Source organism: Protobothrops mucrosquamatus, unplaced genomic scaffold, assembly GCF_001527695.2.
Source record: "Protobothrops mucrosquamatus isolate PMUCROS unplaced genomic scaffold, P.Mucros_1.0 scaffold1600, whole genome shotgun sequence".
Classification (NCBI taxonomy): Eukaryota; Metazoa; Chordata; class Lepidosauria; order Squamata; family Viperidae; genus Protobothrops; species Protobothrops mucrosquamatus.
Genome location: NW_015387763.1, coordinates 140,552 through 168,387, shown reverse-complemented (window position 1 = coordinate 168,387; position 27,836 = coordinate 140,552). Strand labels below are relative to the sequence as shown.

Sequence of the window (27,836 nt, the reverse complement as noted above, 5' to 3'; positions counted from 1 at the left end):
GTTGTCTTCTTGACAACCAGTCCAGAAGTGGAAATGAGCACCACACTGAGTGGTGTCATGACAGGACACCCCAAACTTGCTTCTACCACAGTCATTCGCTCAAATCAAACCCTAAACCAGAATGGAATTCTTTTTAAAGTAACTGCTTTATTGATTGAACCATGGTTCAGTTAATTTTCACATTCATTGTGGGAAACATCCAGAAGAATGAGAATTCTGTTGAAAGCTGACTAAAACAGAATCAGCCATGTTGGCTCCTAAGCTCAAGTAAGGTGGAAGCGATGGCCTTGACGTGCAGTTATACATCACTGGGAAGCCTGTGGGAAAGCTGGGGTGCATTTGACGTCTAGTTCCCAATCCGCTATAGCTGTGAAGATCTTCTTCTGAAGTAAAGTGCACAAACTCTCAGTAGCGCATCCTTTGATAGATATATCACCGACCAAGAAATCTGAAGAAATAAACCAACATGGGAGTTAGCAACATCTCTACATACCCCATCCTTCAAAAATGGGCAAGGAGAAAGTATTGAAAATTCTGGTTAGAAAACTAAATGATTGCTCTTGCAAAGTGTTTCAGGAAAAACTTAAAGGGGAAGAAAAATGAGGAGGAGGAGGAGGAGGAGAGGAAGAGGAGGAGGAGTAGAAGGAGAAGGAGAAGGAGAAGAAAGTAGACTGTTATCTAGTTTACCTGCTTATCTATTGTTGTTGTGCATTTACTATACCCCCTACCTTGAACTGTAAATTAAAAATAGTTACAGCTTAAAGCATGATTTTTAAAAAGTTATTATGTGCTGGCATCTTACTTTCTTCCATTACTGTTTTTAAACTTTGATGGGCCTTTAATTGTTGGGAGATGGACGCATTGCCCTTAGCTGTTGAATCTGTCTAGAGATGTTGGAGCCATACCCCGTGTGGAAAACAGGATCCACTCCACTTTGAATCTCTTCTACTCCTTCTGTTCAAGAAGCCTCCCAATAACTGCTCTAAAATCCTGATTTCTCAAGTCTTGGCCTCCTGCTCTCAAACCATAATTTTAAGGGGAGCCAGTTCTTACCTAAGTTCTTCCCAGTTAGAGACAAACATTGGTTTTCAGTATCCCGGCAGGAAACCAGTTTTTCATTGCATTCAGTTGAGCCGAGTCCAATGCATCCAGGACAATGCAGTCCATTGTAACGGTTGTCGTGATGTTCAAGCACTATCAAGAGCAAAAAGAGCAAAAAGATGATTTGTGCAACTGCCTCTCCCTAAGAGTAACTGCCTGTTTTATCAGATTGGGTAGGCTAGGCACATCCTTTCTCTTAAAAAGGGTCTTTTTGTGGAACCTAGGAAGCTCACTATGGCAGCCCCTGCCCCATGGAAAACCCCTCCTCTAGAGTTCCAGGAGCCCCCCTCTTTTTTTAAGCTTCCAGAAAGCATGGAAGAGCTGGCTGATTCCCTCAAGCTAGATTCATCCTGTTTGGGCATCTCCAGCTATAGATAGCCCGATATTATCGTATGGGATTCAAACCCTCAACTGGAAATTCAACTGATTGTTTAATGCCTGAATCCTAGTGGTAATTGATACAGCATGCAGGATATTCCCAGTGAAAAAAACAGAGGAATTTCTCTCCCATCCAAGAAGGAGAGCAGAAGTCGTGTAAATCCCCTCCCATAGGGTCATGTCACCCACCTCTTTCTGCCCTGCAAGCTTCTGCATTGGAGACAAATTCCTTGTGTATCTAATCACACTTGGCCAATAAATCCTATTCTATTCTATTCTATTCTATTCTATTCTATTCTATTCTATTCTATTCTATTCTATTCTATTCTATTCTATTCCATTCCATTCCATTCCATTCCATTCCATTCTATTCTATTCTATTCTATTCCATTCTATTCTATTCTATTCTATTCTTCTACTCCATTCCATTATTCTATTCTATTCTATTCTATTCTATTCTATTCTATTCTATTCTATTCTATTCTATTCTATTCCATTCCATTCCATTCCATTCCATTCTATTCTATTCTATTCTATTCTATTCTATTCTATTCTATTCTATTCTATTCTATTCCATTCTATTCTATTCTACCATACCATACCATACCATACCATACCATACCATACCATACCATACCATACCATACCATACCATACTCCATTCCATTCCACTCTACTCCACTCCACTCAACACCACTCCCCACCACTCCACTCCACTCCACTCCATTCCATTCCAGGAAGGTGACCTCAATAGACAATCTCAGCCCTGCAGATATTAGATTTTGCCTCACACCCTCCTTCCACTTTGGCCATTGGGGCTGAGGTTGGCTTCCTAAGAGATACGTACCAACAGGCGGCATAGTTTTACATTCATCCCCAACACAGCACGCTCTTTTGGACCTCACTGCCAGTTCATGAGGTAGATTTGTCTCCACGTAGTCAAGATGGCAGGTGTCAGACGTACTGCACATTTTTGAAATGAAAGTGAAGGACAGAGGGGCTGCACAGAGGAGAAACAAAGTACAAAGGCATTTTATTTGCGATTCAGGGATTCCTTGGTAGGTTAAAACTCTGAATGACCATTAGATGGAAGTAGCAGGTAGTCCTCAACCACAACTGAGCCCAAATTGCCACCGTTATTAAGTGAATCACTTGCAGTTGTTAAGCTAGTAACCCGGTTGTTAAGTGAATCTGGCTTCTCCGTTGACTTTGCTTGTCAGAAGGTCGCAAAAGGCAATCACATGACCCCCGGGACACTGCAACCGTCATAAATACGAGTCAGGTGCCAAGCATCTGAATTCTGATCACCTGACCATAAAGATGCTGCAAAGGTCATACGTGTGGAAAAGGGTCATAAGTCACCTCTTTCAATGCTGTTGCAATTTTAAACGGTCAGTAAATGAATGGCTATAAGTCTACCTATATCTCTGTCTGCCTGTCTATCCCAGAACTCTTAATATTTCATACCTCTTATCAGTTCAGTTTGAAACGTCACACAAGTATCTTCATTATCTTTACAGGTCCTTATCGTGCCGTTACATGTCTCGCCAGGCCTCATACAAACTTCACAGTCAATACACATGCCTAGAGGAGGAAGAGACAACTTTGTTTTTTGATGCTTTCAATGGGATTGCCCTGCCCTGCCCTGCCCCGCCCCACACTTCAAATGGTGATTCATGCCATCATTGCACAGTTCATATGTCTTGCTAGTCAAGAGCTACTTTTGACAAGCCCCCTCAACTTGCTGATGGAATTAGCCCACTGTCTGCCTTGTGTAGGATGGCCTGGTGGGTCTAGCACAGGGGTTCCAAACTCGGCAACGTTTAAATGGGTGGGCCTCAACTCCCAGAATTCCTGGGAAATGAAGTCCACAGGTCTTAAAGTTGCCAAGGCTGGACAGCCCTGGCTTAACATTAAAAGGAATGAATAAATTCAGTCTATGGTTTTAGGGGCTCCTCTACTTCTTCTGCGGGCAGAGGTGGCTGAGAGAGAAAAAATAAATCTAGAAAGTAGCTAAAACCATGCAATCCCAGCTCTGCCTGTTTCTAAGGCATGCAAAAAATAAAGGGTGGGGTTTCAGTTACACGGTGGTGGGCACCATCTTGACTTTTCTGCCCCCCTTTCTGTGGTCATCCGGGACCTGCCTGGAGACTTGCTGTCTGAAGCAAGGTTCTTGAATTGCTCCCAATGTCTTCTCACCTGTAGCTAAGTAAATGCCCAAGAGGCAACAGAATAAGAGGGACTTCATGGTGGAGAACAAGGTGATTGATGCCCAGGTCAATCTGGATTAAAAATACCTGGAAGAGATGGCAGAAATAAACTGGACCTGGAACACAATGTAGGTATGAATGGTTCATAGTGCCAGCTTTTACATAACAATAGCAAACCAGTTTCAAGAATCTTTCCCCCTTTTAATAGTTTAAAAAAACATAATGGGAGGAAGACAAGTCTAGAAATAAAATCACTCTCCTAAGGTCAGTGGTGGGATTCAGCCGGTTCGTACCAGTTCGGCAGAACCGGTAGTTAATTTTTTGCTGCCCAGGCCCAGAACGGACTTTCAGAAGTGGCATCCACACAGAGAACCGGTTGTTCACATATTTGAATCCCACCACTGCCTAAGGTGTTATGTTAACTCCTGCTAATAATTGCATTTTTCTCCATTGCCTGTTTGGCCATTGAAGTCAATGACTTAGTAGTTACCAAGCTGTAAGGAAAGATACTTCATAAAAAAAAAATCACTATTGGGATGTATAGGACCTGTTTTGGTTAACATTGGGTATGTCTAGTTTAATGAAAAGAAGGACTAGGGGTGACTTGATAACAGTGTTCCAATATCTAAGGGGCTGCCATAAAGAAGAGGGGGGGTCAGCCTATTCTCCAAGGCGCCTGAAGGCAGGACAAGAAGCAATGGATGGAAACTAATGAAGGAGAGAAGCAACCTAGAACTAAGGAGAAATTTCCTGACAGTTAGAACAATTAATTAGTGGAACAACTTGCCTCCAGAAGTTGTGGGTGCTCCAACACTGGAAGTTTCCAAGAAACATTTTTCTGAAATGGTATAGGATTTCCTGCTTGAGCAGGGGGTTGGACTAGAAGATCTCCAAGGCCCCTTCCAACTCTGTTATTCTGTTTTCCTGCCTTCAGTTGAGCTCCCAGATCATTTGAAACACTTGATGGAGACTCATCGTCATCCCCATCTCACACATACACAGATCTCCCTGGCTTTCAAGATCAGAATTTGGGTAGCAACATTGTTTTCAGAGGAAGCTTAGGCTGGAAGCTACCGTAAACCCCTTTCTTACCATCTACACAACAAACAAAGGCTACGTGAGTCCTTCAACCAAGGTCAGGGTCTGCCCACCTTAAAGTAAGGTAAAAGGGAAGGTTAAACCTGGTCCATACCACCATGTGGACCTTCACCGAGGAAAGCCAGAATACAAGTATATGTAGGATATTGTCCCCTGAAAGGAATCCAACTCTTTGTAGAAAGATTCTCAACCCTAGAGCAGGAAGTAGGAACTTACGTAGAGCTTCAAGAAGCAGCAGCCAGCAATTTTTCTCAGAGATTACCAGATGCTATCATTCAACGGGCACAGGTCTTTCTCCCTTGTGTTTCCTTTTTGTAGGAGAGCTAGAAGACTATGTTTTTTGGAAACACCTCTCAACCACTGATATCCCTCTGGGATATATTTACTTTCTACCCAGATAGGGAATAAGAAAAAAAAAAGATAACCCTTTCGCCAGTCCACTATCCTTTTCAAGGACAGCCTGAGGCAATCGCCCAGGAGGACTTGACCTGTTCTGCTGTTGGAGCCAACTATTCCGGGCCTGCTGGATCAGCCTGTGAACACGGTAGCATTATTTAGGGTTAAAAATTCACCTGGTAGTCAACATAGATTTCAACACAAGGAGAGGGAAATGGCTAAACTACTCTGGAGCAATTGGAAGTGAGTGACTCACTTCCATGAACCGAAAATTGGGACCGAAAAATCTACCTGGGAAAGTTAGGTTAATCAAGTCTTCTGAGTTATGATGGTAAATGGGAAACTTGGATCACTTGTGGTTTTACTGAGTGGTCGCCTTGCTTAATGACCAAATTTCTGGCCCCAGTTGTGGCCATTAAATGAGGACTAAATAGGATCAGGCCATGCTACTGAATGCAAAGCAAAACAATTTTTTTTCTTCAGGGGTGAAGAAAGCTACACTAGCATTGATGATCTTACCTAGTTTGGCAGTGAAATGTCTGCAAGAAAACAGCCAAGCTCAGAGAGCACCAAGGACCCCTCATTTCAACTCTGAGTTGCAAACATTCTCCTTTATTGGTAGTATTTCTCTTATTGGATCCCTTTGCTTCTGTGGCTTCTCAGTAGATTGCTATGCAAGTGCAGAGTGTATTCTAGAGAATGTCTAGTGAAAAGAAAAAGAAAGAAGAAGAAAAAAGAAGAGAGAAAGAGAGAGGGAGAGGGAGAGGGAGAGGCAGAGGGAGAAGAAGAAGAAGAAGAAGAAGAAGAAGAAGAAGAAGAAGAAGAAGAAGAAGAAGAAGAAGAAGAAGAAGAAGAAGAAGAAGAAGAAGAAGAAGAAGAAGAAGAAGAAGAAGAAGAAGAAGAAGAAGAAGAAGAAGAAGAAGAAGAAGAAGAAGAAGAAGAAGAAGAAGAAGAAGAAGAAGAAGAAGAAGAATGAAGTGATAGCAGTATTCCAACATTTGAGGGGCTGCCCCAAAGAAGAGGGAGTCAAGCTATTCTCCAAAGCACCTGAAGGCAGGATAAGAAGCAACGGGTGGAAACTAACCAAAGAGAGAAGCAACCTAGAACTAAGGATTTCCTGATAGTCAGAATTAACCAGTGGAACCACTTGCTTCCAGAAGTTGTAGATGCTCCATAACTGGAGGTTTTTAAGAAGAGACTGGACAACTACTTGTCTGAAATAGTATAGGGTCTCCTTCTTGAGCAGGGGTTGGACTGGAAGACCTTCAAGGTCCCTTCCAGCTCTATTCTGATGGATATTCAGATGTTCTCTGTCTTAAAGCAGAAACAGCCAGTCAAGGTGGATCAGGGCTAGCCTGAAGCTTGGAGGGGTGAAGGATACTGCCTCTGAAACCTCTTAAACTAAATTGCATTTCATTGCTTTCTGTAATGAAAGAGGAGATAATACCTGCTTGACCCAGGTCTACAAAAAACCCCAATTTTTTCATTTCCTTACCCAGAAAAATAGCCAAATGAACACTGCTATCATGTCACCCCTTGTCCTTCTTTTCATTAAACTAGACATATCCAATTCCAGCAACCGTGCTTTATATAGTTCCATTAAAGACTGCACGTTGAGTGCAGCTTGTCAGCCGGTTACAACTCCATCTGCTGTTAATGTTGTCTACCCCATTTTTTTTTTCACTTTTTTTTTGCAACGGTTGTTAAACGAAATCACTGCAGCTATTAAGCAAATCATCTGGTCATTAACTGAATCCAGCTTCCCCCAGTGACTATGCTTGTCAGAAGCTGGGTGAGGAGGTTGCAAATAGTGATCACATGATCCCAGGACACGGCAACCATCATAAATGAATGCCAGTTGCTATGATCAGAAGAACATGGCCATTGAAGGCAGAGAGGAAGTCATTGGGGAGGCCTCGAGTTCACCAACACGCCCAACAGCCAATCGGAATGGAGGCATTTGTGTAAGACAGAACGAAACAACACAGGTGGATTTGACTGTTCTGGTTGTACCAGGAGAAGGGGGAAGCACACTACTTGTGACATACAACATCGAAACCAGAGTGGATCAGGTCATCTCCCAAATAGACAAGGCGTATTCTGAGGAGGCTCTCTTCCATTCCTGCCCTTCTGAAACAGCAGGTATCCTGACTTGCCCTCTCCTGTCCTGGGCCAGTCCAGAAGTGGAAATGAGCACCACACTGAGTGGTGTCATGACAGGACACCCCAAACCTGCTTCTAGCACAGTCATTCGCTCAAATCAAACCCTGAACCAGAATGGAATTCTTTTTAAAGTAACTGCTTTATTGATTGAACTATGGTTCAGTTAATTTTCACATTCATTGTGGGAAACATCCAGAAGAACGAGGAATTCTGTTGAAAGCTGACTAAAACAGAATCAGCCATGTTGGCTCCTAAGCTCAAGTAAGGTGGAAGCGATGGCCTTGACGTGCAGTTATACATCACTGGGAAGCCTGTGGGAAAGCTGGAGTGCATTTGACATCTAGTTCCCATTCCGCTATAGGTGAGAAGATCTTCTTCTGAAGTAAAGTGCACAAACTCTCAGTAGCGCATCCTTTGATAGATATATCATTGACCAAGAAATCTGAAGAAATAAACCAACATGGGAGTTAGTAACATCTCTACAGTACCCCATCCTTCAAAAATGGGCAAGGAGAAAGTATTGAAAATTGTGGTTGGAAAAGTAAATGATTGCTCTTGCAAAGTGTTTCAGGAAAAACTGAAAGGGGAAGAAAAATGATGATGATGAGGAGGAGGAGGAGGAGGAGGAGACAGTAGACTCTTATCTAGTTTACCTGCTTATCTACTGCTGTTATGCATTTACTATTCCCCCTACCTTGAACTGTAAATTAAAAATAGCACAAGATTTTTAAAAAGGTATTATGTGCTGGCATCTTACTTTCTTCCATTACTATTTTGAAACTTTGATAGGCCTTTAATTGTTGTGAGATGGACACATTGCCCTTAGCTGTTGAATTGGGATGCTATAAAGACACCCTTATTTATCAGAACAGATACTGTACCCGTCTAGAGATGTTAGAGCCATACCCTGTGTGGAAAACAGGATGCACTCCATTTTGAATCTCTTCTGCTCCTTCTGTTCAAGAAGCCTCCCAATAACTGCTCTGAAATCCTGATTTCTCAAGTCTTGGCCTCCTACTCTCAAATCATAATTTTAAGTGGAGCCAGTTCTTACATAAGTTCTTCCCAGTTATAGACAAGCACTGGTTTTCAGTATCCCGGCAGGAAACCAGTTTTTCATTGCATTCAGTTGAGCCGAGTCCAATGCATCCAGGACAATGGAGTCCATTGTAACGGTTGTCGTGATGTTCAAGCACTATCAAGAGCAAAAAGAGCAAAAAGATGATTTGTGCAACTGCCTCTCCCTAACTGCCTGCTTTATCAGATTGGGTAGGCTAGGCACATCCTTTCTCTTAAAAAGGGTCTTTTTGTGGAACCTAGGAAGCTCACTATGGCAGCCTCTGCCCCATGGAAAACCCTTCCCCTAGAGCTCCAGGAGCCCCCCTCTTTTTTTAAGCTTCCAGAAAGCATGGAAGAGCTGGCTGATTCCCTCAAGCTAGATTCATCCTGTTTCGGCATCTCCAGCTGTAGATAGCCAGATATTATCATATGGGATTCAAATCCTCAACTGGAAATTCAACTGATTGTTTAATGCCTGAATCCTAGCAGTAATTGATACAGCATGCAGGATATTCCCAGTGAAAAAAACAGAGGAATTTCTCTGCCATCCAAGAAGGAGAGCAGAAGTCATGTAAATCCCCTCCTATAGGGTCATGTCACCCATCTCTTTCTGCCCTGCAAGCTTCTGCACCGGAGACAAATTCCTTGGGTATCTAATCACACTTGGCCAATAAATTCTATTCTATTCTATTCTATTCTATTCTATTCTATTCTATTCTATTCCATTCCATTCCATTCCATTCCATTCCATTCCATTCTATTCTATTCTATTCTATTCTATTCTATTCTATTCTTCTACTCCATTCCATTATTCTATTCTATTCTATTCTATTCTATTCTATTCTATTCTATTCTATTCTATTCTTCTACTCCATTCCATTATTCTATTCTATTCTATTCTATTCTATTCTATTCTATTCTATTCTATTCTATTCTATTCTATTCTATTCTATTCTATTCCATTCCATTCCATTCCATTCCATTCTACTCTACCATACCATACCATACCATACCATACCATACCATACCATACCATACCATACCATACCATACCATACTCCATTCCATTGCATTCCATTCCACTCTACTCCACTCGACTCCACACCACTCCACTCCCCACCACTCCACTCCACTCCATTCCATTCCATTCCAGGAAGGTGACCTCAATAGATAATATATCTTCAGACGCTGTTCATAGAATCTGCTCTGCCTAAACACAACATATTATCTTCTAGTACAGTGTTTTTTCAACCTTGGAAAATTTAGGATGAGAGGACTTCAATTCCCAGAATTCCTCAGCCAGCATGAGCTAATGTCTTTCAATCCTTATCAAGAGAAGTTTTAGATACAGGCTTAAGGTTTAACCCTGAGCTCTGACAAAGTTGAAATCAGAAATGGGCAGCCCTGCAGAGATTAGATTTCGCCTCACACCCTCCTTCCACTTTGTCCATTGGGGCCGAGGTTGGCTTCAAAAGAGCTACATACCAACAGGCGGCATAGTATCACATTCATCCCCAACACAGCATGCTCTTTTGGACCTCACTGCCAGTTCATGAGGTAGATTTGTCTCCACGTAGTCAAGATGGCAGGTGTCAGACGTGCTGCACATTTTTGAAATGAAAGTGAAGGACAGAGGGGCTGCACAGGGGAAAAACAAAGTACAAAGGCATTTTATTTGCGATTCAGGGATTCCTTGGAAGGTTAAAACTCTGAACGATCATTAGATGGAAGTAGCAGGTAGTCCTCAACCACAACTGAGCCCAAATTGCCACTGTTATTAAGCGAATCACTTGCAGTTGTTAAGCTAGTAATCCGGTTGTTAAGTGAATCTGGCTTCTCCGTTGACTTTGCTTGGCAGAAGGTCACAAAAGGGGATCATGTGACACTGGGACACTGCAACCATCATAAATACAAGTCAGGTGCCAAGCATCTGGATTCTGATCACCTGACCATGAGGATGCTGCAAAGGTCATACGCGTGGAAAAGGGTCATAAGTCACCTCTTTCAGTGCCGTTGCAATTTTAAACGGTCAGTAAATGAATGGCTATAAGTCTACCTATATCTCTGTTTGCCTGTCCATCCCAGAACACTTAATATTTCATACCTCTTATCAGTTCAGTTTGAAACGTCACACAAGTATCTTCATTATCTTTACAGGTCATCATCGTGCCCTTACATGTCTCGCCAGGCATTACACAAACTTCACACTCCATACACATGCCTAGAAGAGGAAGAGACAACTTTGTTTTTTGATGCTTTCAATGGGATTGCCCTGCCCTGCCCCACCCCACACTTCAAGTGGTGATTCATGCCATCATTGCACAGTTCATATGTCTTGCTAGTCAAGAGCTACTTTTGACAAGGCCCCTCAACTTGCTGATGGAATTAGCCCACTGTCTGCCTTGTGTAGGATGGCCTGGTGGGTCTAGCACAGGGGTTCCAAACTCGGCAACGTTTAAATGGGTGGGCCTCAACTCCCAGAATTCCTGGGAAATGAAGTCCACAGGTCTTAAAGTTGCCAAGGCTGGACAGCCCTGGCTTAACATTAAAAGGAATGAATAAATTCAGTCTATGGTTTTAGGGGCTCCTCTACTTCTTCTGCAGGCAGAGGTGGCTGAGGGACAAAAAATAAATCTAGAAAGTAGCTAAAACCATGCAATCCCAGCTCTGCCTGTTTCTAAGGCATGCAAAAAATAAAGGGTGGGGTTTCAGTTACACGGTGGTGGGCACCATCTTGACTTTTCTGCCCCCCTTTCTGTGGTCATCCGGGACCTGCCTGGAGACTTGCTGTCTGAAGCAAGGTTCTTGAATTGCTCCCAATGTCTTCTCACCTGTAGCTAAGTAAATGCCCAAGAGGCAACAGAATAAGAGGGACTTCATGGTGGAGAACAAGGTGATTGATGCCCAGGTCAATCTGGATTAAAAATACCTGGAAGAGATGGCAGAAATAAACTGGACCTGGAACACAATGTAGGTATGAATGGTTCATAGTGCCAGCTTTTACATAACAATAACAAACCAGTTTCAAGAATCTTTCCCCCTTAAAAAAACATAACGGGAAGAATACAGGTCTGGAAATAAAATCATTCTCCTAAGGTCAGTGGTGGGATTCAGCTGGTTCGTATCAGTGTCTTGCTCGGCTGTGGCTTGGGGGGGCACTTTTTTCAGTGCCATTGTAACTTTGAACAGTCACTAAGCAAACTGTTGTAAGTCGAGGACTACCTGTACTTTATCACTTTTTTTTTTACTTTTTTTGGTCATCAAGTTTTTGACACCTTGCTAGGCGACTGGTGGTACTCGGATGTTGCCATATCCTAAAAGTGGTACAATGGGTGAAAAGGTTGAAAAGCCCTGGCTTAAAAAAACATAACGGGAAGAATACAAGTCTAGAAATAAAATCATTCTCCTAAGGTCAGTGGTGGGATTCAGCCGGTTCGTACCAGTTCGGCAGAACCGGTAGTTAATTTTTTGCTGCCCAGGCCCAGAACGGACTTTCAGAAGTGGCATCCACACAGAGAACCGGTTGTTCACATATTTGAATCCCACCACTGCCTAAGGTGTAATTTAACTCCTGCTAATAATTGCATTTTTCTTCATTGCCTGTTTGGCCATTGAAGTCAATGACTTAGTAGTTACCAAGCTGTAAGGAAAGCTACTTCATAAAAAAAATCATTATTGGGATGTATAGGACCTGTTTTGGTTGACATTGGGTATGTCTAGTTTAATGAAAAGAAGGACTAGGGGTGACTTGATAACAGTGTTCCAATATCTAAGGGGCTGCCATAAAGAAGAGGGGGGTCAGCCGATTCTCCAAGGCGCCTGAAGGCAGGACAAGAAGCAACGGATGGAAACTAATGAAGGAGAGAAGCAACCTAGAACTAAGGAGAAATTTCCTGACAGTGAGAACAATTAATTAGTGGAATGACTTGCCTCCAAAAGTTGTGGGTGCTCCAACACTGGAGGTTTCCAAGAACAGATAAGACAAACATTTTTCTGAAATGGTATAGGGTTTCCTGCTTGAGCAGGGGGTTGGACTAGAAGATCTCCAAGGCCCCTTCCAACTCTGTTATTCTGTTTTCCTGCCTTCAGTTGAGCTCCCAGATCATTTGAAACACTGGATGGGGACTCATCGTCATCCCCATTTCACACATACACAAATCTCCCTGGCTTTCAAGATCAGAATTTGGGTAGCAACATTGTTTTCAGAGGAAGCTTAGACTGGAAGCTACAGTAAACCCCTTTCTTACCATCTACACAACAAACAAAGGCTACGTGAGTCCTTCAACCAAGGTCAGTGTCTGCCCACCTTAAAGTAAGGTAAAAGGGAAGGTTAAACCTGGTCCATACCACCATGTGGACCTTCACCGAGGAAAGCCAGAATACAAGTATATGTAGGATATTGTCCCCTGAATGGAATCCAAGACTTTGTAGAAAGATTCTCAACCCTAAAGCAGGAAGTAGGAACTTACGTAGAGCTTCAAGAAGCAGCAGCCAGCAATTTTTCTCAGAGATTACCAGATGCTATCATTCAACGGGCACAGGTCTTTCTCCCTTGTGTTTCCTTTTTGTAGGAGAGCTAGAAGACTATGTTTTTTGGAAACACCTCTCAACCACTGATATCCCTCTGGGATATATTTACTTTCTACCCAGATAGGGAATAATAAAAAAAAAGATAACCCTTTCGCCAGTCCACTGTCCTTTTGAAGGACAGCCTGAGGCAATCGCCCAAGAGGGCTTGACCTGTTCTGCTATTGGAGCCAACTATTCCAGGCCTGCTGGATCAGCCTGTGAACACGGTAGCATTATTTAGGATTAAAAATTCACCTGGTAGTCAACATAGATTTCACCACAAGGAGAGGGAAATGGCTAAACTACTCTGGAACAATTGGAAGTGAGTGACTCACTTCCATGAACCGAAAATTGGGACCGAAAAATCTATCTGGGAAAGTACAGAGAAGAGCAACAAAGATGATTGGGGGACTGGAGGCTAAAGCATATAAGGAAAGGCTGCTGGAATTGGGTCCAGTTTAATGAAGAGAAGGACGAGGGGGGACATGATAGCAGTCTTCCAATATCTCAGGGGCTGCCCCAAAGAAGAAGGAGTCAAGCTCTTCTCCAAAGCGCCTGAAGGCAGGACAAGAAGCAACGGATAAAAACTAATCAAGGAGAGAAGCAATCTAGAACTAAGGAGAAACTTCCTGACAGTGAGAACAATTAACCAGTGGAACAACCTGCCTCCAGAAGCGGTGAATGCTCCAATACTGGAAGTTTTTAAGAAGAGACTGGACAGCCATTTGTCCGAAATGGTATAGGGCAGTGGTGGCGAACTTATGGCACGCGTGCCAGAGGCGGCACTCAGAGCCCTTTTTGTGGGCACGCGTGCCATGCCCCAGAGATGGCAACCATCCCTCTTCAGCCAGCCATCTGAGGTCCCATGTGGCCAGATACATCCTGGCATGGCTGGTTTCCCTCTCCCCCTGTCCCATCCCTCCTGGCCTCGCATGCTCTCCTTTTCCCAGTCACGACCCACTGCATCGCCTCCTCAGCTGTCGGCCGTCTGTCCAGCTCAGAGGCGGCTTCTCTGAACTTCTGGTGGTGGGCTGCGGAGCCCCAGAGTGCACTGGCCGAGGAGCCGGCAGGCTGTGGCTGCTGACAGACACCATCGGCCCCCATGCGCTCGCTGGCCTCTGTGTGCAGGGGCCAATGGTGTCAGGCAGCAGCTGCCCCGGCCCCTGCCTCGCCTTGCCCCCTGGCAATGTTACCCCCTCCCTGCCTTGCCTCGACTCACCCCACAGGATGAGCCTCCTGCCCACTGCCCCACCTGCCAGAGACCCCCTGGATCTCCACAACCCTGCCTGGTCCCCACAGGCATCCCTCCCCACAAGCAACATCAAGGTGACCACGTCCACTTTGGCCACATTTACCCAGTTTGCCATGACCACCACAGCCATGCCCACCCAGTGGACCACATCCTACCTGGCACCCGGCAATAAATAAGTGTGTTTTGGGTTGCAGTTTGGGCACTCAGTCTCTAAAAGGTTTGCCATCACTGGTATAGGGTTTCCTGCCTGAACAGGGGGTTGGACTAGATGACCTCCAAGGTCCCTTCCATATTATTATTATTATTATTATTATTATTATTATTATTATTATTATTATTATTAATTCTTCTAAGTTATTATTGTAAATGGGAAGCTTGGATCACTTGTGGTTTCACTGAGTGGTCGCCTTGCTTAATGACCAAATTTCTGGTCCCAGTTGTGGCCATTAAATGAGGACTAAATAGGATCAGGCCATGCTACTGAATGCAAAGCAAAACAATTTTTTTTCTTCAGGGGTCAAGAAAGCTACACTAGCATTGATGATCTTACCTAGTTTGGCAGTGAAATGTCTGCAAGAAAACAGCCAAGCTCAGAGAGCACCAAGGACCCCTCATTTCATATTCTCCTTTATTGGTAGTATTTCTCTTATTGGATCCCTTTGCTTCTGTGGCTTCTCAGTAGATTGCTATGCAAGGGCAGAGTGTATTCTAGAGAACGTCTAGTGAAAAGAAGAAAAAAGAAGAAAAAGAAGAGAGGAAGGAGGAGGAGGAGGAGGAGGAGGAGGAGGAAGAGGAGGAGGAGGAGAAGAAGAAGAAAAAGAAGAGAGAAAGAGAGAGGAGGAGGAGAAGGAGAAGGAGAAGGAGAACGAGAAGGAGAAGGAGAAGGAGAAGGAGGTTGATGTGATAGCAGTATTTCAACATTTGAGGGGCTGCCCCAAAGAAGAGGGAGTCAAGCTATTCTCCAAAGCACCTGAAGGCAGGACAAGAGGCAACAGATGGAAACTAATCAAGGAGAGAAGCAACCTAGAACTAAGGATTTCCCGATAGTCAGAACAATTAACCAGTGGAACCACTTGCTTCCAGAAGTTATGGATGCTCCATCAGTGGAGGTTTTTAAGAAGAGACTGGACAACTACTTGTTTGAAATAGTATAGGGTTTCCTTCTTGAGCAGGGGTTGGACTAGAAGACCTCCAAGGTCCCTTCCAGCTCTATTCTGATGGATATTCAGATGTTCTCTGTCTTAAAGCAGAAACAGCCAGTCAAGGTGGATCAGGGCTAGCCTGAAGCTTGGAGGGGTGAAGGTTATTGCCTCTGAAACCTCTTAAACTAAATTGCATTTCATTGCTTTCTATAATGAGAAAGGAGATCATACCTGCTTGACCCAGGTCTACAAAAACCCCAATTTTTCATTTCCTTGCCTAGAAAAACAGCCACATATTGCACCATGTAAAATTTAGCCACTTAATTTTGGAAACTTATAAGCCAGGGGTCTTCAAGCTTGGCCTTTTTATGACTTGTGGACTTCAACTCCCAGAATTCCTCAGCCAGGCACACTGGCTGAGGAATTCTGGGAGTTGAAGTCCACAAGTCATAAAAGGGCCAAGTTTGAAGACCCCTGTCTGAAGCTGTAGTTTAGAACGACAATGGTCCATTCAACTCGCTGTGGCTTGTTTATTTGTATTGCGGCTTTATTATTTTTACAAATGACTCAAGGCATCAAACGCGCACCTTCCCCTTCCTGTTTTCCCCACAGCAATAATCTTGCGAGGTAGTTTGGGTTGAGAGAGAATGACTGGCCCAAAGTCAACCAGCCGGCTTTCATGGGACTTGAACTCACGGACTCCTGCTTTCCAGTCTGGTGTCTTGACCCATAGACTCAACTGGCTCTCCAACTCTTCTTATGCAAGAAACTTTGAATAAAAGAAGCAGTTTATCAACAGAACCTCAAAGAACAATAAAAAAAATGCATAGAAAACTTGCATCCTGTAACCCTCTCCAACCAGCTGAAAGATCAGGAATGAACTAATTCAAGGAATGGTATTTCTATCCTTCTCCACTCCATCACAGCTCTAAGTCCAGATAGTCCTCAACCTACGACAGTTCATTTAATGACCGTTCAAAGTTACAACAGCACTGAAAAAAATGTGACTCGTGAACAATTTTCACCCTTAGGACCGTTGCAGATTCCCTGTGGTCACGTGATCAAAATTCAGCCATTTGGCAACTGACTCCTATTTACGATGGTTGCAGCGTCCCCCGGGGTCGTGTGATCCCCTTTTGCAACTTTCTGACAAGCAAAGTCAACGAGGAAGCAAGATTTCCTTAACAAACCAGGTTACAAACTTAACAACCGTAGTGTTTCACATAACAACTGTGGCTAGAAAGGTCATAAAGTGGGGCAAAACTCACTTAAGGACTTTTCTTGCTTAGCCACAGAAAGCTTGGGCTCAATTAAGTCGAGGACTACCTGTCCTATGGTGCAGGAGCATTCACTGTTATTTCCCCCCCCCCCTTCTTATATAAATACGCATTATGCAAGATTGAACTTGCACACGGCCTAAGGTTACACTTCTCGTCTGATCTCGTTGCTATTTTGTAATATCTCTGCAAACATTTTTAGACCTTTTCAGAGAGGTCGATGCCTCTTGGATTTGAAGGGGTTCCCATATTTGTACGTGCCCAGTTTTGAAGGCCTTTGCGGACTCGGCGTGCTTGGCCGTCCCGTGTTCAGGGAATACATGTGCAGTACAGGGAATCCTCAACATACGGCCACAAAATGGAGCCCCCAATTTAACTCGTTTGTTAAATGAGTTTTGGCCCATTTTACCACCTTCCTTGCCACATTTGTGAAGTGAATCACTGCAATTGTTAAGTTAGTAATATGGTTATTAAGTCAATCTGGCTTTCTCCTTGACTTGGCTTGTCAGACATTTGCAAAAGGGATTCACATGACCCCGGGACACTGCAACCATCTTAAGTATGAGTCAGGTGTCAAGCATTTGAATGTAAATCCTGTGTATATGGGGGTGTTGCAAGGGTCATAAGTGGGGGAAATGGTCATAAGTCAATTTTTTCAGGGCCGTTGTAACTTTGAACGGTCACTAAGCAAACTGTTGTAAATTAAGGACTACCTGTACAGCCAGACTCAGAGACCTGAGTCAGTCAGCTGACTCACCGCAATTGGGTATGTCTAGTTTAATGAAGAGAAGGACGAGGGGGGACACGATAGCAGTGTTCCAATATCTCAGGGGCTGCCCCAAAGAAGAGGGAGTCAAGCTATTTTCCAAAGCGCCTGAAGGCAGGACAAGAAGCAACGGGTGGAAACTGATCAAGGAGAGAAGCAACCTAGAACTAAGGAGAAACTTCCTGACAGTTAGAACAATTAATCAGTGGAACAATTTGTCTCCAGAAGTTGTGGGTGCTCCATCACTGGAGGTTTTCAAGAAGAGATTGGATAGCCACTTGTTTGAAATGGTATAGGGTCTCCTGCTTGAGTAGGGGGTTGGATTAGAAGACCTCCAAGGTCCCTTCCAACTCTATTTTGTAAAAGTTCAGAAGAGATTAAGGGTGACATGATAGCAGTCTTCCAGTATCTGAAGGGCTGCCACAGAGAAGAGGGGAGCGGGAGGTCGACCTCCATAGCACCTAAAGGCAGGAGAAGACACAGCAGTTGGAAACTAATCATGGAGAAAAGCAACTTAGAACTAAGGAGGAATTTCCTGGCAGTGGGAACAATTAATCAATGGAACGGCTTGCCTCCAGAAGTTGTGGGTGCTCCAACACTGGAGGTTTTCAAGAAGAGACTGGACAGCCACTTGTTTGAAATGGTATAGGGTCTCCTGCTTGAGTAGGGAGTTGGACTAGAAGACCTCCAGGGTCCCTTCCAATTCTGTTATTCTGCCTTTCTAATGAGTTAAAAGGAAGCAATGATATCATTGCTATATAGTGCCACCTCTTGGCCAGATAGTACCACGGTATGTACCAGCCCTTTAAACTATAGTAATCCAGACAAAAAGCACCATTACAATAGTCTTATTGTAAGGTTGTTGCAATAATAGAATCTATAGGTATCTCTCCCCTCTCTTACTTTCCCCCCCTCTTCCATTCAGTTGTATCTGATTCCCAGAAATTGCCTGAATAAAAACTTGCAGTTTTCTCAGTAAAGTTTTGCAAACATGGTTTGCCCTTGCCTCCTTCCTAGGGCTGAAAGAAAGCGACTGGCCTCAAGATCACCGAGCTGATTTTGTGTCTAAGGCGGGACTAGAACTCACGGTCTCTTGGATTCTAGCCTGATGCCTTAACCACTACATCAAACTCTCTTCCTGAAAGCTAAGAAGGGTCCCTTCTGAGATGCTTTCTCCACCTCCACCCACATCCCCATCCCCATCTCGGACTCAAACTTTTTGTTACCAGATTGTTGTCTAGGCTGTGGGCCTTCCTGCTGTGTCTCATGAATGACAAAGAGACAAGATCGGAAGAGTCCTGGCACCTTTGAAATTTGGGGTTGGAGAGGACTCTGAGGGGTGCCACGGACAGCCATCTTAGGAAAGTCCCTCCCTAGTTCTCAGAAAGGTGAAGGGTAGGGGGGGAAAAGGACTTTCAGACTGGCAAGATTCTGTTACTCTAAACCAGGACTTTTCAACCAGTGGTACGGGTACCACCTGTGGTACATTGGCACCTGGCAGGTGGTACGCGAACATCCTAGAAAAGTGGTCGCGGGGGAGGGGAATGAGCTGAACCGGTGGCAGCACCGCACAAGCCTGAGCGAGAGATGGCTGGAGCTGCAGGGCTGTCGGGGCTCAGTGGAAGCGCCAGGATCAGCGCCAGGTTCCAGCTGGAGCTCGGCGCTGATCCTGGCGCTTCTGCTGAGCCCAGAAGAAGCGCCGATCAGCTGGAATGTTGCAGCCTCTCCAGGGTCTTGTGATTTACGTTCAGATGCTTGGCAATTGATTCATATTTATGACGGTCACAGTGTCCCAGGGTCATGTGAAGTGACCAAAACCTGCTGCAACCACCCAGCAGACAGGGGGAATAAAAACCAAACACCCCCCCCACCCCACCTCTGCTGCCAATCCTCACAACAATGAAAACCTCAGACAGGAGGAAGAGCACTGCCGGGTGGACAGGCAGGTGTCTTGCTCAGCTGTGGCTTAGGGGGCACTTTTTTCAGTGCCATTGTAACTTCGAACAGTCACTAAGCGAACTGTTGTAAGTCAAGAACTACCTGTACTTCATCACTTTTTTCCTTTTTTTTTTTTTTTGGTCATCAAGTTTTTGACACCTTGCTAGGTGACTGGTGGTACTCAGATGTTGCCATATCCTAAAAGTGGTACAATGGGTGAAAAGGGTGAAAAGCCCTGCTCTAACCTCATAATAAAAGTAATATTAGCCTTTGTAACTTTGATATCAAACCGGTCAGTCCTAGAGGAAATCAACCCCAACTGCTCTTTAGAAGGCCAGATCCTGAAGTTGAAACTCAAATACTTCGGCCACCTAATGGGAAGGAAGGACTCACTGGAGAAGAGCCTGATGCTGGGAAAGATTGAGGGCAAGAGAAGAAGGGGATGACAGAGAAGGAGGTGGCTGGATGGAGTCACTGAAGCAGGAGGCGTGAGCTTAAATGGACTCCAGAAGATGGTAGAGGACAGGAAGGCCTGGAGGAACGTTGTCCATGGGGTCACAATGGGTCGGACACGACTTTGGCAACTAACAACAACAACAACTTTGATATCCAAGTCTGGTCTATCTTGATGGGTTGACATCCATCCTGCAAGTCTAAAGACACTCCCTCCTCCCTCCCTTTATCTTTGCAAAAACTAGGAAGGGTCTGTGAGACTTAAATTACAGCACTGTCCTGGATTCAAATTTCTTTTATATGATTGTTGTCTTGATCAGGGTTCATCCTCCTGTTCCTTCTTCCCACTACAAGATATGACGTGTTCAAATAGCAAACTTGGTCCGGTCCTTCAAGACCTAGCATCGGTATTTGCCCTGTGTGCATTAAAGCTGGCTCGTGCTCAGGCCCTTTGATTTGAGTGCTAAGCGATTTGTGAAAATGATAAATCTATGCATTGGAGTCAGAGAGACTGGAGAGAAATTTCCAAGGCCTGCAACCCAGCCTGCAGGCCGGACTTTGAGGAAAACAGATGTTTCCTGTCTGCTAACTGACCTCAAAATGCTTTTGAACATTAAGTTGCAATATAAACTGCTGGGTATGAGAGAAAATATATATGACAGCTGTGAAATTCACTTCACAGGTCTTTCCTGATTTAAGGATGCTCTTGTTCCTTGAAAGTGCACGTGCTCAACTCCAGTGGAACAAAATCTCCCGTCTCCTGAGATATTCCTAGAACTACGTGTGTGTGTGTGTGTGTGTGTGTGTGTGTGTGTGTGCTGATTTCATATGGGTGAAAAATAGCCTTTGCTAGAAGAAATCAACTGGAATTTGCCTGTGTGTATGAGAGATAACTACAGTAAATGAATAAGACGTATAATATACTATGCCGTGGTTTGGTTAGTTGTGGTTTTGTAAGTAAATTGTTCAACAATTTGAACATCTGGTGTTCTGGTGTTACTGAATTACAGTTTCTGACATCTTCAGCATTGGCTATGCAAGGAGAGATGGTGCTGGATTCCCAGTTCTTTTAATAATCTATGTCTTTAGCTGACCCAAACATCTGGATTCCCAGTTCTTTTAATAGTCGATGTCTTTAGCTGACCCAAACATCTGGATTCCCAGTTCTTTCAATAGTCGATGTCTTTAGCTGGCCCAAACATCTGGATTCCCAGTTCTTTTAATAGTCTGTGCCTTTAGCTGGCCCAAACATCTGGATTCTCAGCTCTTTCAATAGTCTGTGCCTTTAGCTGACCCACGCGTCAGCTTAAACTTCCCTCCATCATCAGGAATTTGAAAAGAAGGAGGGTCTTTTAGACAAATTGAAAAAGGTATTATCTGGGATAATATAATATTTTATTTACAAAATGTGTAAGAGTTTTAGCAACCACTGCACAAGAGACAGTGATGCAGCTAGACGAAGGCCATTTCTCCTTTATAAAAACAAACACAGCTGCCACAGAATGGAGCCCTCCCTTCCCCAACCCCATCACATCTGTTTGCAAATGGAATTAAACTCCATCAATAAAGGGCTGAAGAGAAGAATTAGGTCCCTCAGTAGCCTGTGAAGATGCAATCACCAAGCAACTTATCTGAGAATAATAGTTTCCCCCCCTTCAGAAATGGATTCCTCCTTCTGCTCAAATTATTATGTAAGAAAAATGACAATAATTCTCAGTCCCAACCAAGTAGACCAGACAAAGGAGCATCTCTACAGGAAGACTGACCACTTTTATTGAAAATGGCTACAATACATACATCAATCCCCACAAGGAAAAATGGGTAGAAAAAATGAATGTTTTAATGAAAGAGAAGAACTTACCCAGTTGTTTCCACCTGGAAACCGCTTCTGGACTTTATGCTCAAAATGGGGAAAAAAATAGAACTTTGACTTTAGGTTTCGAAGACTAATGTTGTTGATGGCTTGCATCTAGAAGAAATCTAAAGCAAAAAGTTGAGATGACAACTGCATTTCGTATTTTACTGCACTAAAAAGAATTGGAAGTCATTCCTTTTTTCCTTCTTTCTACCTTCCTTCCCCTTTCCTTTCTGATCATGATTTCCATCTTTATTTCCTTCATTATTTTATACTACAATAGGTTCTAATTAAAAAAATTAAAAAGAGAAAGAGGGCTATAGCACCAGAGTCTGGCAAATACAATTGTATTATGTCCCCTCCCCTTTTTATACCCATCCAAATTAGGGAGGTGTCTCTCTGAGTCTTTTATGCATGTTTTCTGCTTGTTTTGGACTTAAGTTATATTTTCCCCTTGTCACTTTGGTAACAGATCCGGCATAGATCTGGCAAGATCATTTACAATAATCTATCTGTTGTCTGTAATTTGTTTGATTAACCCAGCTTTTTCTCTCAGGAACTGACTGGTTGAAATCAACAGCCAAAAAACATGTATGAAAATGCAAAGCTTTTTTGTGTGTGTGTGTGTTGTTGTTTTTTAAAAATTACAAGCAGATGGATAGGAATGTGACAGAATAAGTGAAAATTGGAATCGACTGAAGTGGATCGCTCTGTTCCTCCTGATCCTACCAACTCCACCTAAGGCAGTGATGGCGAACCTTTTAGAGACTGAGTGCCCAAACTGCAACCCAAAACCCACTTATTTATCACTGGGTGCCAGGTGGGCGTGGCCCACTGGCTGGGCGTGGCTGTGGTGGTCATGGCAGACTGGGTGGGTGTGGCCAAGTTGGGCATGGTCACCTCGATGTTGTTCGTGGGGAGGGACGCCTTTGGGGGCCGGGCAGGGTTGGGGGAGATCCAGGGAGTCTCTGGCAGGTGGGGCGGTGGGCAGGAGGCTCGTCCTGCAGGGTGAGGCAAGGCAGGACGGGGGTGCCATTGTCGCAGGGCGAGGCAGGGGCCAGGGCGGCTTCTTCCTAACACCATTGGCCCCCGCACACAGAGGCCTGCCAGCCTGCCAGCCCCTCGACCGGCGCACTCTGGGGTTACGCAGCCCGCCGCCAGCAGTTCAGAGAAGCTGCCTCTGAGCTGGACGGACGGCCAACAGCTGAAGAGGTGATGCAATGGGTCGTGCCTGGGAAAAGAAGAGTATGCAAGGGATGGGACGGGGGGGAGGAAAACCAACCATGCTGGGATGGATCCGACCACGTGGGACCTCAGCGAGTTAACGGGCGGCTGGTTGAAGAGGGATGGTTGCCATCTCCCGGGCACGGTGCACGTGCTCTGAGTGCCACCTCTGGCACGCGTGCCATAGGTTCGCCACCACTGACCTAAGGCTTAGCTTTTATCTAGTGCTGCCAGAACACATCAGAATCATGTTCTCCAGTGATTGGTAAACTGCAGTTCTCATCCGTTCCAACATCTGATAGGCATGAGGTTAGACCCATAGGGGGGCTGACGGTTCTCAAAATTATAAGCAGGTACGTTTTTCTGGAAAAATGAAGCTTTTAACACTGTTTCCCTTCCTTTCCATCAGAAGACCCTAAAAAATGGGAAACGATGCTGGCACTGGAATAAATTGTTATAAAGAAGCTTTACATGAAAGTCAAACCCTTGCTGGAGTTCTTGGGTGATAACTATCCTCTTTCTTCCTAATCAATGCTACTAATCGCAACTTTTGAGTTTGTTTCTAGAGCCAAGAAGAAGAAAAACTGTTTTGGCTGGTGCTGAAGGGAAGGGAAGACTGTCCACCCATCTGATATAGAGAATGAGAACCACAATTGAACATTAATTCTCACCATAAGACTTTGTGACAGCATTACAGCTTATTGGCCTCTCCCTCTGTTGTTAGAGGACACTAATGGACATCAAAAACACTAAGTCAAGTGCTCTGAGCCTCTGAGTAATGAACTTTGCCTGATTTTCCTTTGAAATATCTATGATTGTAGAAGATACAGAAGCTGGAAGCAAGCTGGATCACTGAATCTTTAGGTGATCTGATGATTTAAAGCATCTAATGAAGCATACATTGGATGTAAGCTACAGCTCACAAAAACTATTGCTTTTAATAAACTTTCTTCGCTGAAAAAGTGTCACCAGATTCCAGATTTTGAAATACCATAGACCAGCTTGGCTTTTCTCCTAACAATGACATCTTTACACTTGGAAAAAAATCAAGCCAGAAAAAATTGTGATGAAGAGTCCAAACCAACTGGGATTGGTATTAACCACCCCAGAGGACATTTGAATTCTAGTCAAGTTTGAGAACTCCTCCTGGTGAATTGAAGAGTTTGATGTGCATTGGATAGCGTGATGTCCACTGTTCTCAGGAGCCATGGCTTCATATGCAACCAAACTATCACAGAGAGCTTTGTTTGCACATCCTTTCAAACCGACCTCCAGATCAGATGAAACTGTGGAGAAAATGAAAGGGATGAGTGCCAAGATTGGATCAATTACAGTATTGCAGTATAACAGAGTTGGAAAGAACCTTGACGGTCTTCTAGTCCAACTTCCTGCTCAAGCAGGAGACCCTGTATCATTCCGGACAATTGGCTGTCCATCCTCTCTTAAAAACCTCCAGTGATGGAGCACTCACAACTTCTGAAGGCAAGTCATTCCACTCATTAATTGTTCTCATCTCACTGTCAGGACATTTCTCCTTATAGTAAGAACAATTGATCAGTGGAACAGGTTGAACTGAAACCCATTCCTTTTTCCCCAGTACTTTTCATGGCAGAGCCAACCAACCTGAGATGCTTCTGATAGGTTGGGCTGCAATGCCCATAATTCCCCAACTTTAGCCCTTCGGGTTGAAAAAGTATGGCAGTTGTGGTGTGAAATACTAGGAAGGTATTTTTGTCTGCAATTATCGCAGTGAAACAGAGATAATGAAGAAATTAGATTCAAGTAAGTAGGATAGAAACCTAGAAAGAATTATGCTGGATGTTCTCAAGAAGGCTGGAGGAGAATGTGGAGATATTGTTGTCAAAATCCAGGGAGGGAGGCAGGAATTTCATTATTACTCCTACAGTTTGGGGGAAATATAGCTTATAACATGCCACTTTTATGCAGTCCACAAAAAGACTGACTTGAAAGTTCCAAAAAGCCACCCCAGAACCAACCAACCAACCAACCATGGCTTTGCCCAATGTATGAACCCAACCTGGAGGCCTCTAAGACAGACTTCCTCATGGAGACTTCCTTGAAAATCTTGAGCTAAGCTCCGTCCCTTTTGATCGATAGACGTTGTCATCCAAAATCAGGTTAATGTAATTTGAGAAAGGTTGACCTAAGTAGCTAATTACCTATTAGTCCTCCAGCACAATACAGCTCATCTCCACTGCAATCAATTTCTTTTTCATCACACGTTCCATGAATTGCAAAGCATGCTGGGCACCGCTTCCCATTTGCTGCGGCCGTCTCGGGCAATTCTATAGAAAAGAAAGAACAATCAGATGAGATGAGAAACAAATATATTCCCAATGAAAAGGACTTTAGGGCAGGGGTCTCCAATCTTGGCAACAAAGATGATTAGGGCAGGGCTTTTCAACCTTTTCACCCATTGTACCACTTTTAGGATATGGCAACATCCAAGTACCACCAGTCGCCTAGCAAGGTGTCAAAAACTTGATGACCCAAAAAAGAAAGGAAAAAAGTGATAAAAGTACAGGTAGTCCTCAACTTACAACAGTTTGCTTAGTGACTGTTCGAAGTTACAATGGCACTGAAAAAAGTTCCCCCCAAGCCACAGCCAAGCAAGACACCTGCCTACCTACCCAGCGGCACTCTTCCTCCTGTCCGAGGTTTTCATTGTTGTGAGCATTTCTGTTGAGGATTGGCAGCGGAGGTGGGGTGGGGGGTGTTTGGTTTTTATTCCCCCTGTCTGCTGGGTGGTTGCAGCAGGTTTTGGTCACTTCACATGACCCTGGGACACTGTGACCGTCATAAATATGAATCGGTTGCCAAGCATCTGAATGTAAATCACAAGACCCTGGAGAGGCTGCAACATTCCAGCTGATCGGCGCTTCTTCTGGGCTCAGCAAAAGCGCCAGGATCAGCGCCGAGCTTCAGCTGGAGCCTGGCGCTGATCCTGGTGCTTCCGCTGAGCCCTGACAGCCCTGCAGCTCCAGCCATCTCTCGCTCAGGCTTGTGCGGTGCTGCCACCGGTTCAGCTCATTCCCGTCCCCCGCGACCACTTTTCTAGGATGGTCGCGTACCACCTGCCAGGTGCCAATGTACCACAGGTGGTACCTGTACCACTGGTTGAAAAGCCCTGGATTAGTGGACTGGAGGCTAAAACATATAAGGAACGGTTGCTGGAATTGGGTATGTCTAGTCTAATGAAGAGAAGGATGAGGGGTGACATGATAGCAGCGTTCCAATATCTCAGGGGCTGCCACAAAGAAGAGGGAGTCAAGCTATTCTCCAAAGCACCCTGAAGGCAGGACAAGAAGCAACGGATGGAAACTAATCAAGAAGAGAAGCAACCTAGAACGAAGGAGAAATTTCCTGACAGTTAAAACAATTAACCAATGGAACGATTTGCCTCCAGAAGTTGTGAATGTTCCAACACTGGAAGTTTTTAAGGAGAGATTGGACAATCATTTGTCTGAAATTGTATAGGGCTTCCCGCCTGAGCAGGGGGTTAGACTAGAAGACCTCCAAGGTTCCTCCCAATTCTGTTATTCTGCTATTCTGCTATTCTGGAATGCAAGGTGTCTGCCTCTCACTTAAGATTTCCACCAACCTTCCTACCCAGTCATGATATGAGTTACTGTCTCAACACATCCAAAGTGGAGAACAAGACAGGGAAATCTGAGTGAGAAGACATACCTGGTATACTTGGAGGGACGTCACTACACCCATCTCCTTCACAGCATCTCAAGTGGGCAACAACATGTTTTCTCTGTCCCAGATTAATGACTTGAACACCTTTGTCACAGACGTCAGATGAGACGCAGGATTTTATAGTCACGGATAGTCCTGGGGGAAATGAAAAGAGAGAAACTGCATTAGCACCACAACAAACCATGATGGGCATTGCAGAGTCAGTGGGAAGCACGTTTGAGGTCAGAAGCAACTTAGTTGGTACTCTTTCCCATTGTCAAAAGCCAACCAATGTGTTGGATGAATCCAGTGGGGTTTCCTCCAGTGAGGAGCACTTAGTCCTTCCACCAGAGATTTCTCCCTTCAGAATTCAATCCAAAGTGAGTAAGTAGACAGGGGTCTTCAAACTTGGCAAGTTTAAGACTTGTGGACTTCAACTTCCAGAATTCCTCAGCCAGCCAGCCAGCCAGCTAGCTGAGGAATTCTGGGAGTTGAAGTCCACAGGTCTTAAACTTGCCAAGTTTAAAGACCCCTGAAGTAGAGGAAGGCCTTGGAAAAAGGGAGGGAGACAAGCTATTCTCCAAGGCACCTGAAGGCAGGACAAGAAGCAATGGATGGAAACTGACCAAGGAGAGAAGCAACCTAGAACTAAGGAGAAATTCCTGACAGTTAGAACAATTAACCAGTGGAACAATCTGCCTCCAGAAGCGGTGAATGGTCCAACACTGGAAGTTTTTAAGAAGAAACTGGACAGCCATTTGTCCAAAATGGTATAGGGTTTTTACTGCCTGATCAGGGGGTTGGACTAGATGACCTCCAAGGTTCCGTCCAACATTATTATTATTATTATTATTATTATTATTATTATTATTATTATTATTATTATTAAGAAGGAAGAAGGAAGACAGAGCACTTTAGAGAACAAAGTATAGCTTAGGAACTAAAACGTCTAAAGTATAATAATAATAATAATAATAATAATAATAACAACAACAACAACAACAACAACAACAACAACAACAATAATAATAATAATAATAATAATAATAATAATAATAATAATAATAATAATAAATACAAAGTATTTTTAATTGATGTAATGTGAGTAACAGTCAGGATAAAGGAAAAAATGTGTCCTGGCCTTGCCCATTTCTTGGGATCCTCATTTTTGATGTATACTGCAGATGATTTAGGGGTTAAGGTGCCACGCCTTAGCTGGGAGGCCATGAGTTCTAATCCCACCTTAGCCATGA

General features: G+C 44.0%; 3 protein-coding genes across 3 annotated transcripts in view; all 3 read right to left on the bottom strand.

Annotated features, from left to right (window-relative positions):
* Positions 1-305: 305 nt before the first annotated feature.
* LOC107293376 (phospholipase A2 inhibitor subunit gamma B) lies at positions 306-3,727 on the bottom strand. The gene is made up of 5 exons (XM_015822527.1): positions 3,679-3,727; positions 2,947-3,063; positions 2,327-2,479; positions 1,054-1,194; positions 306-448 (listed from the first exon to the last, which is right to left on the bottom strand). Exons 1-5 carry the CDS (start codon positions 3,725-3,727, stop codon positions 306-308), a joined length of 603 nt encoding a protein of 200 aa, XP_015678013.1.
* A 3,918-nt stretch (positions 3,728-7,645) lies between these two features.
* Positions 7,646-11,285, bottom strand: LOC107293375 (phospholipase A2 inhibitor subunit gamma B-like). Its single transcript, XM_015822526.1, has 5 exons — positions 11,237-11,285; positions 10,510-10,626; positions 9,891-10,043; positions 8,401-8,541; positions 7,646-7,788 (listed from the first exon to the last, which is right to left on the bottom strand). Exons 1-5 carry the CDS (start codon positions 11,283-11,285, stop codon positions 7,646-7,648), a joined length of 603 nt encoding a protein of 200 aa, XP_015678012.1.
* Positions 11,286-23,794: 12,509 nt separating this feature from the next.
* LOC107293374 (phospholipase A2 inhibitor subunit gamma B) overlaps positions 23,795-27,836 on the bottom strand; it is a 7,512-nt gene continuing 3,470 nt past the window's right edge. The window contains exons 3-5 of the mRNA XM_015822525.1: positions 26,590-26,739; positions 25,062-25,187; positions 23,795-24,167 (exon numbers count right to left, since the gene is read on the bottom strand). Coding sequence (XP_015678011.1) covers positions 23,911-24,167; positions 25,062-25,187; positions 26,590-26,739 — 533 coding nt within the window. The 3' untranslated portion in view covers positions 23,795-23,910. The remainder of the gene's footprint in view (positions 24,168-25,061; positions 25,188-26,589; positions 26,740-27,836) is intronic.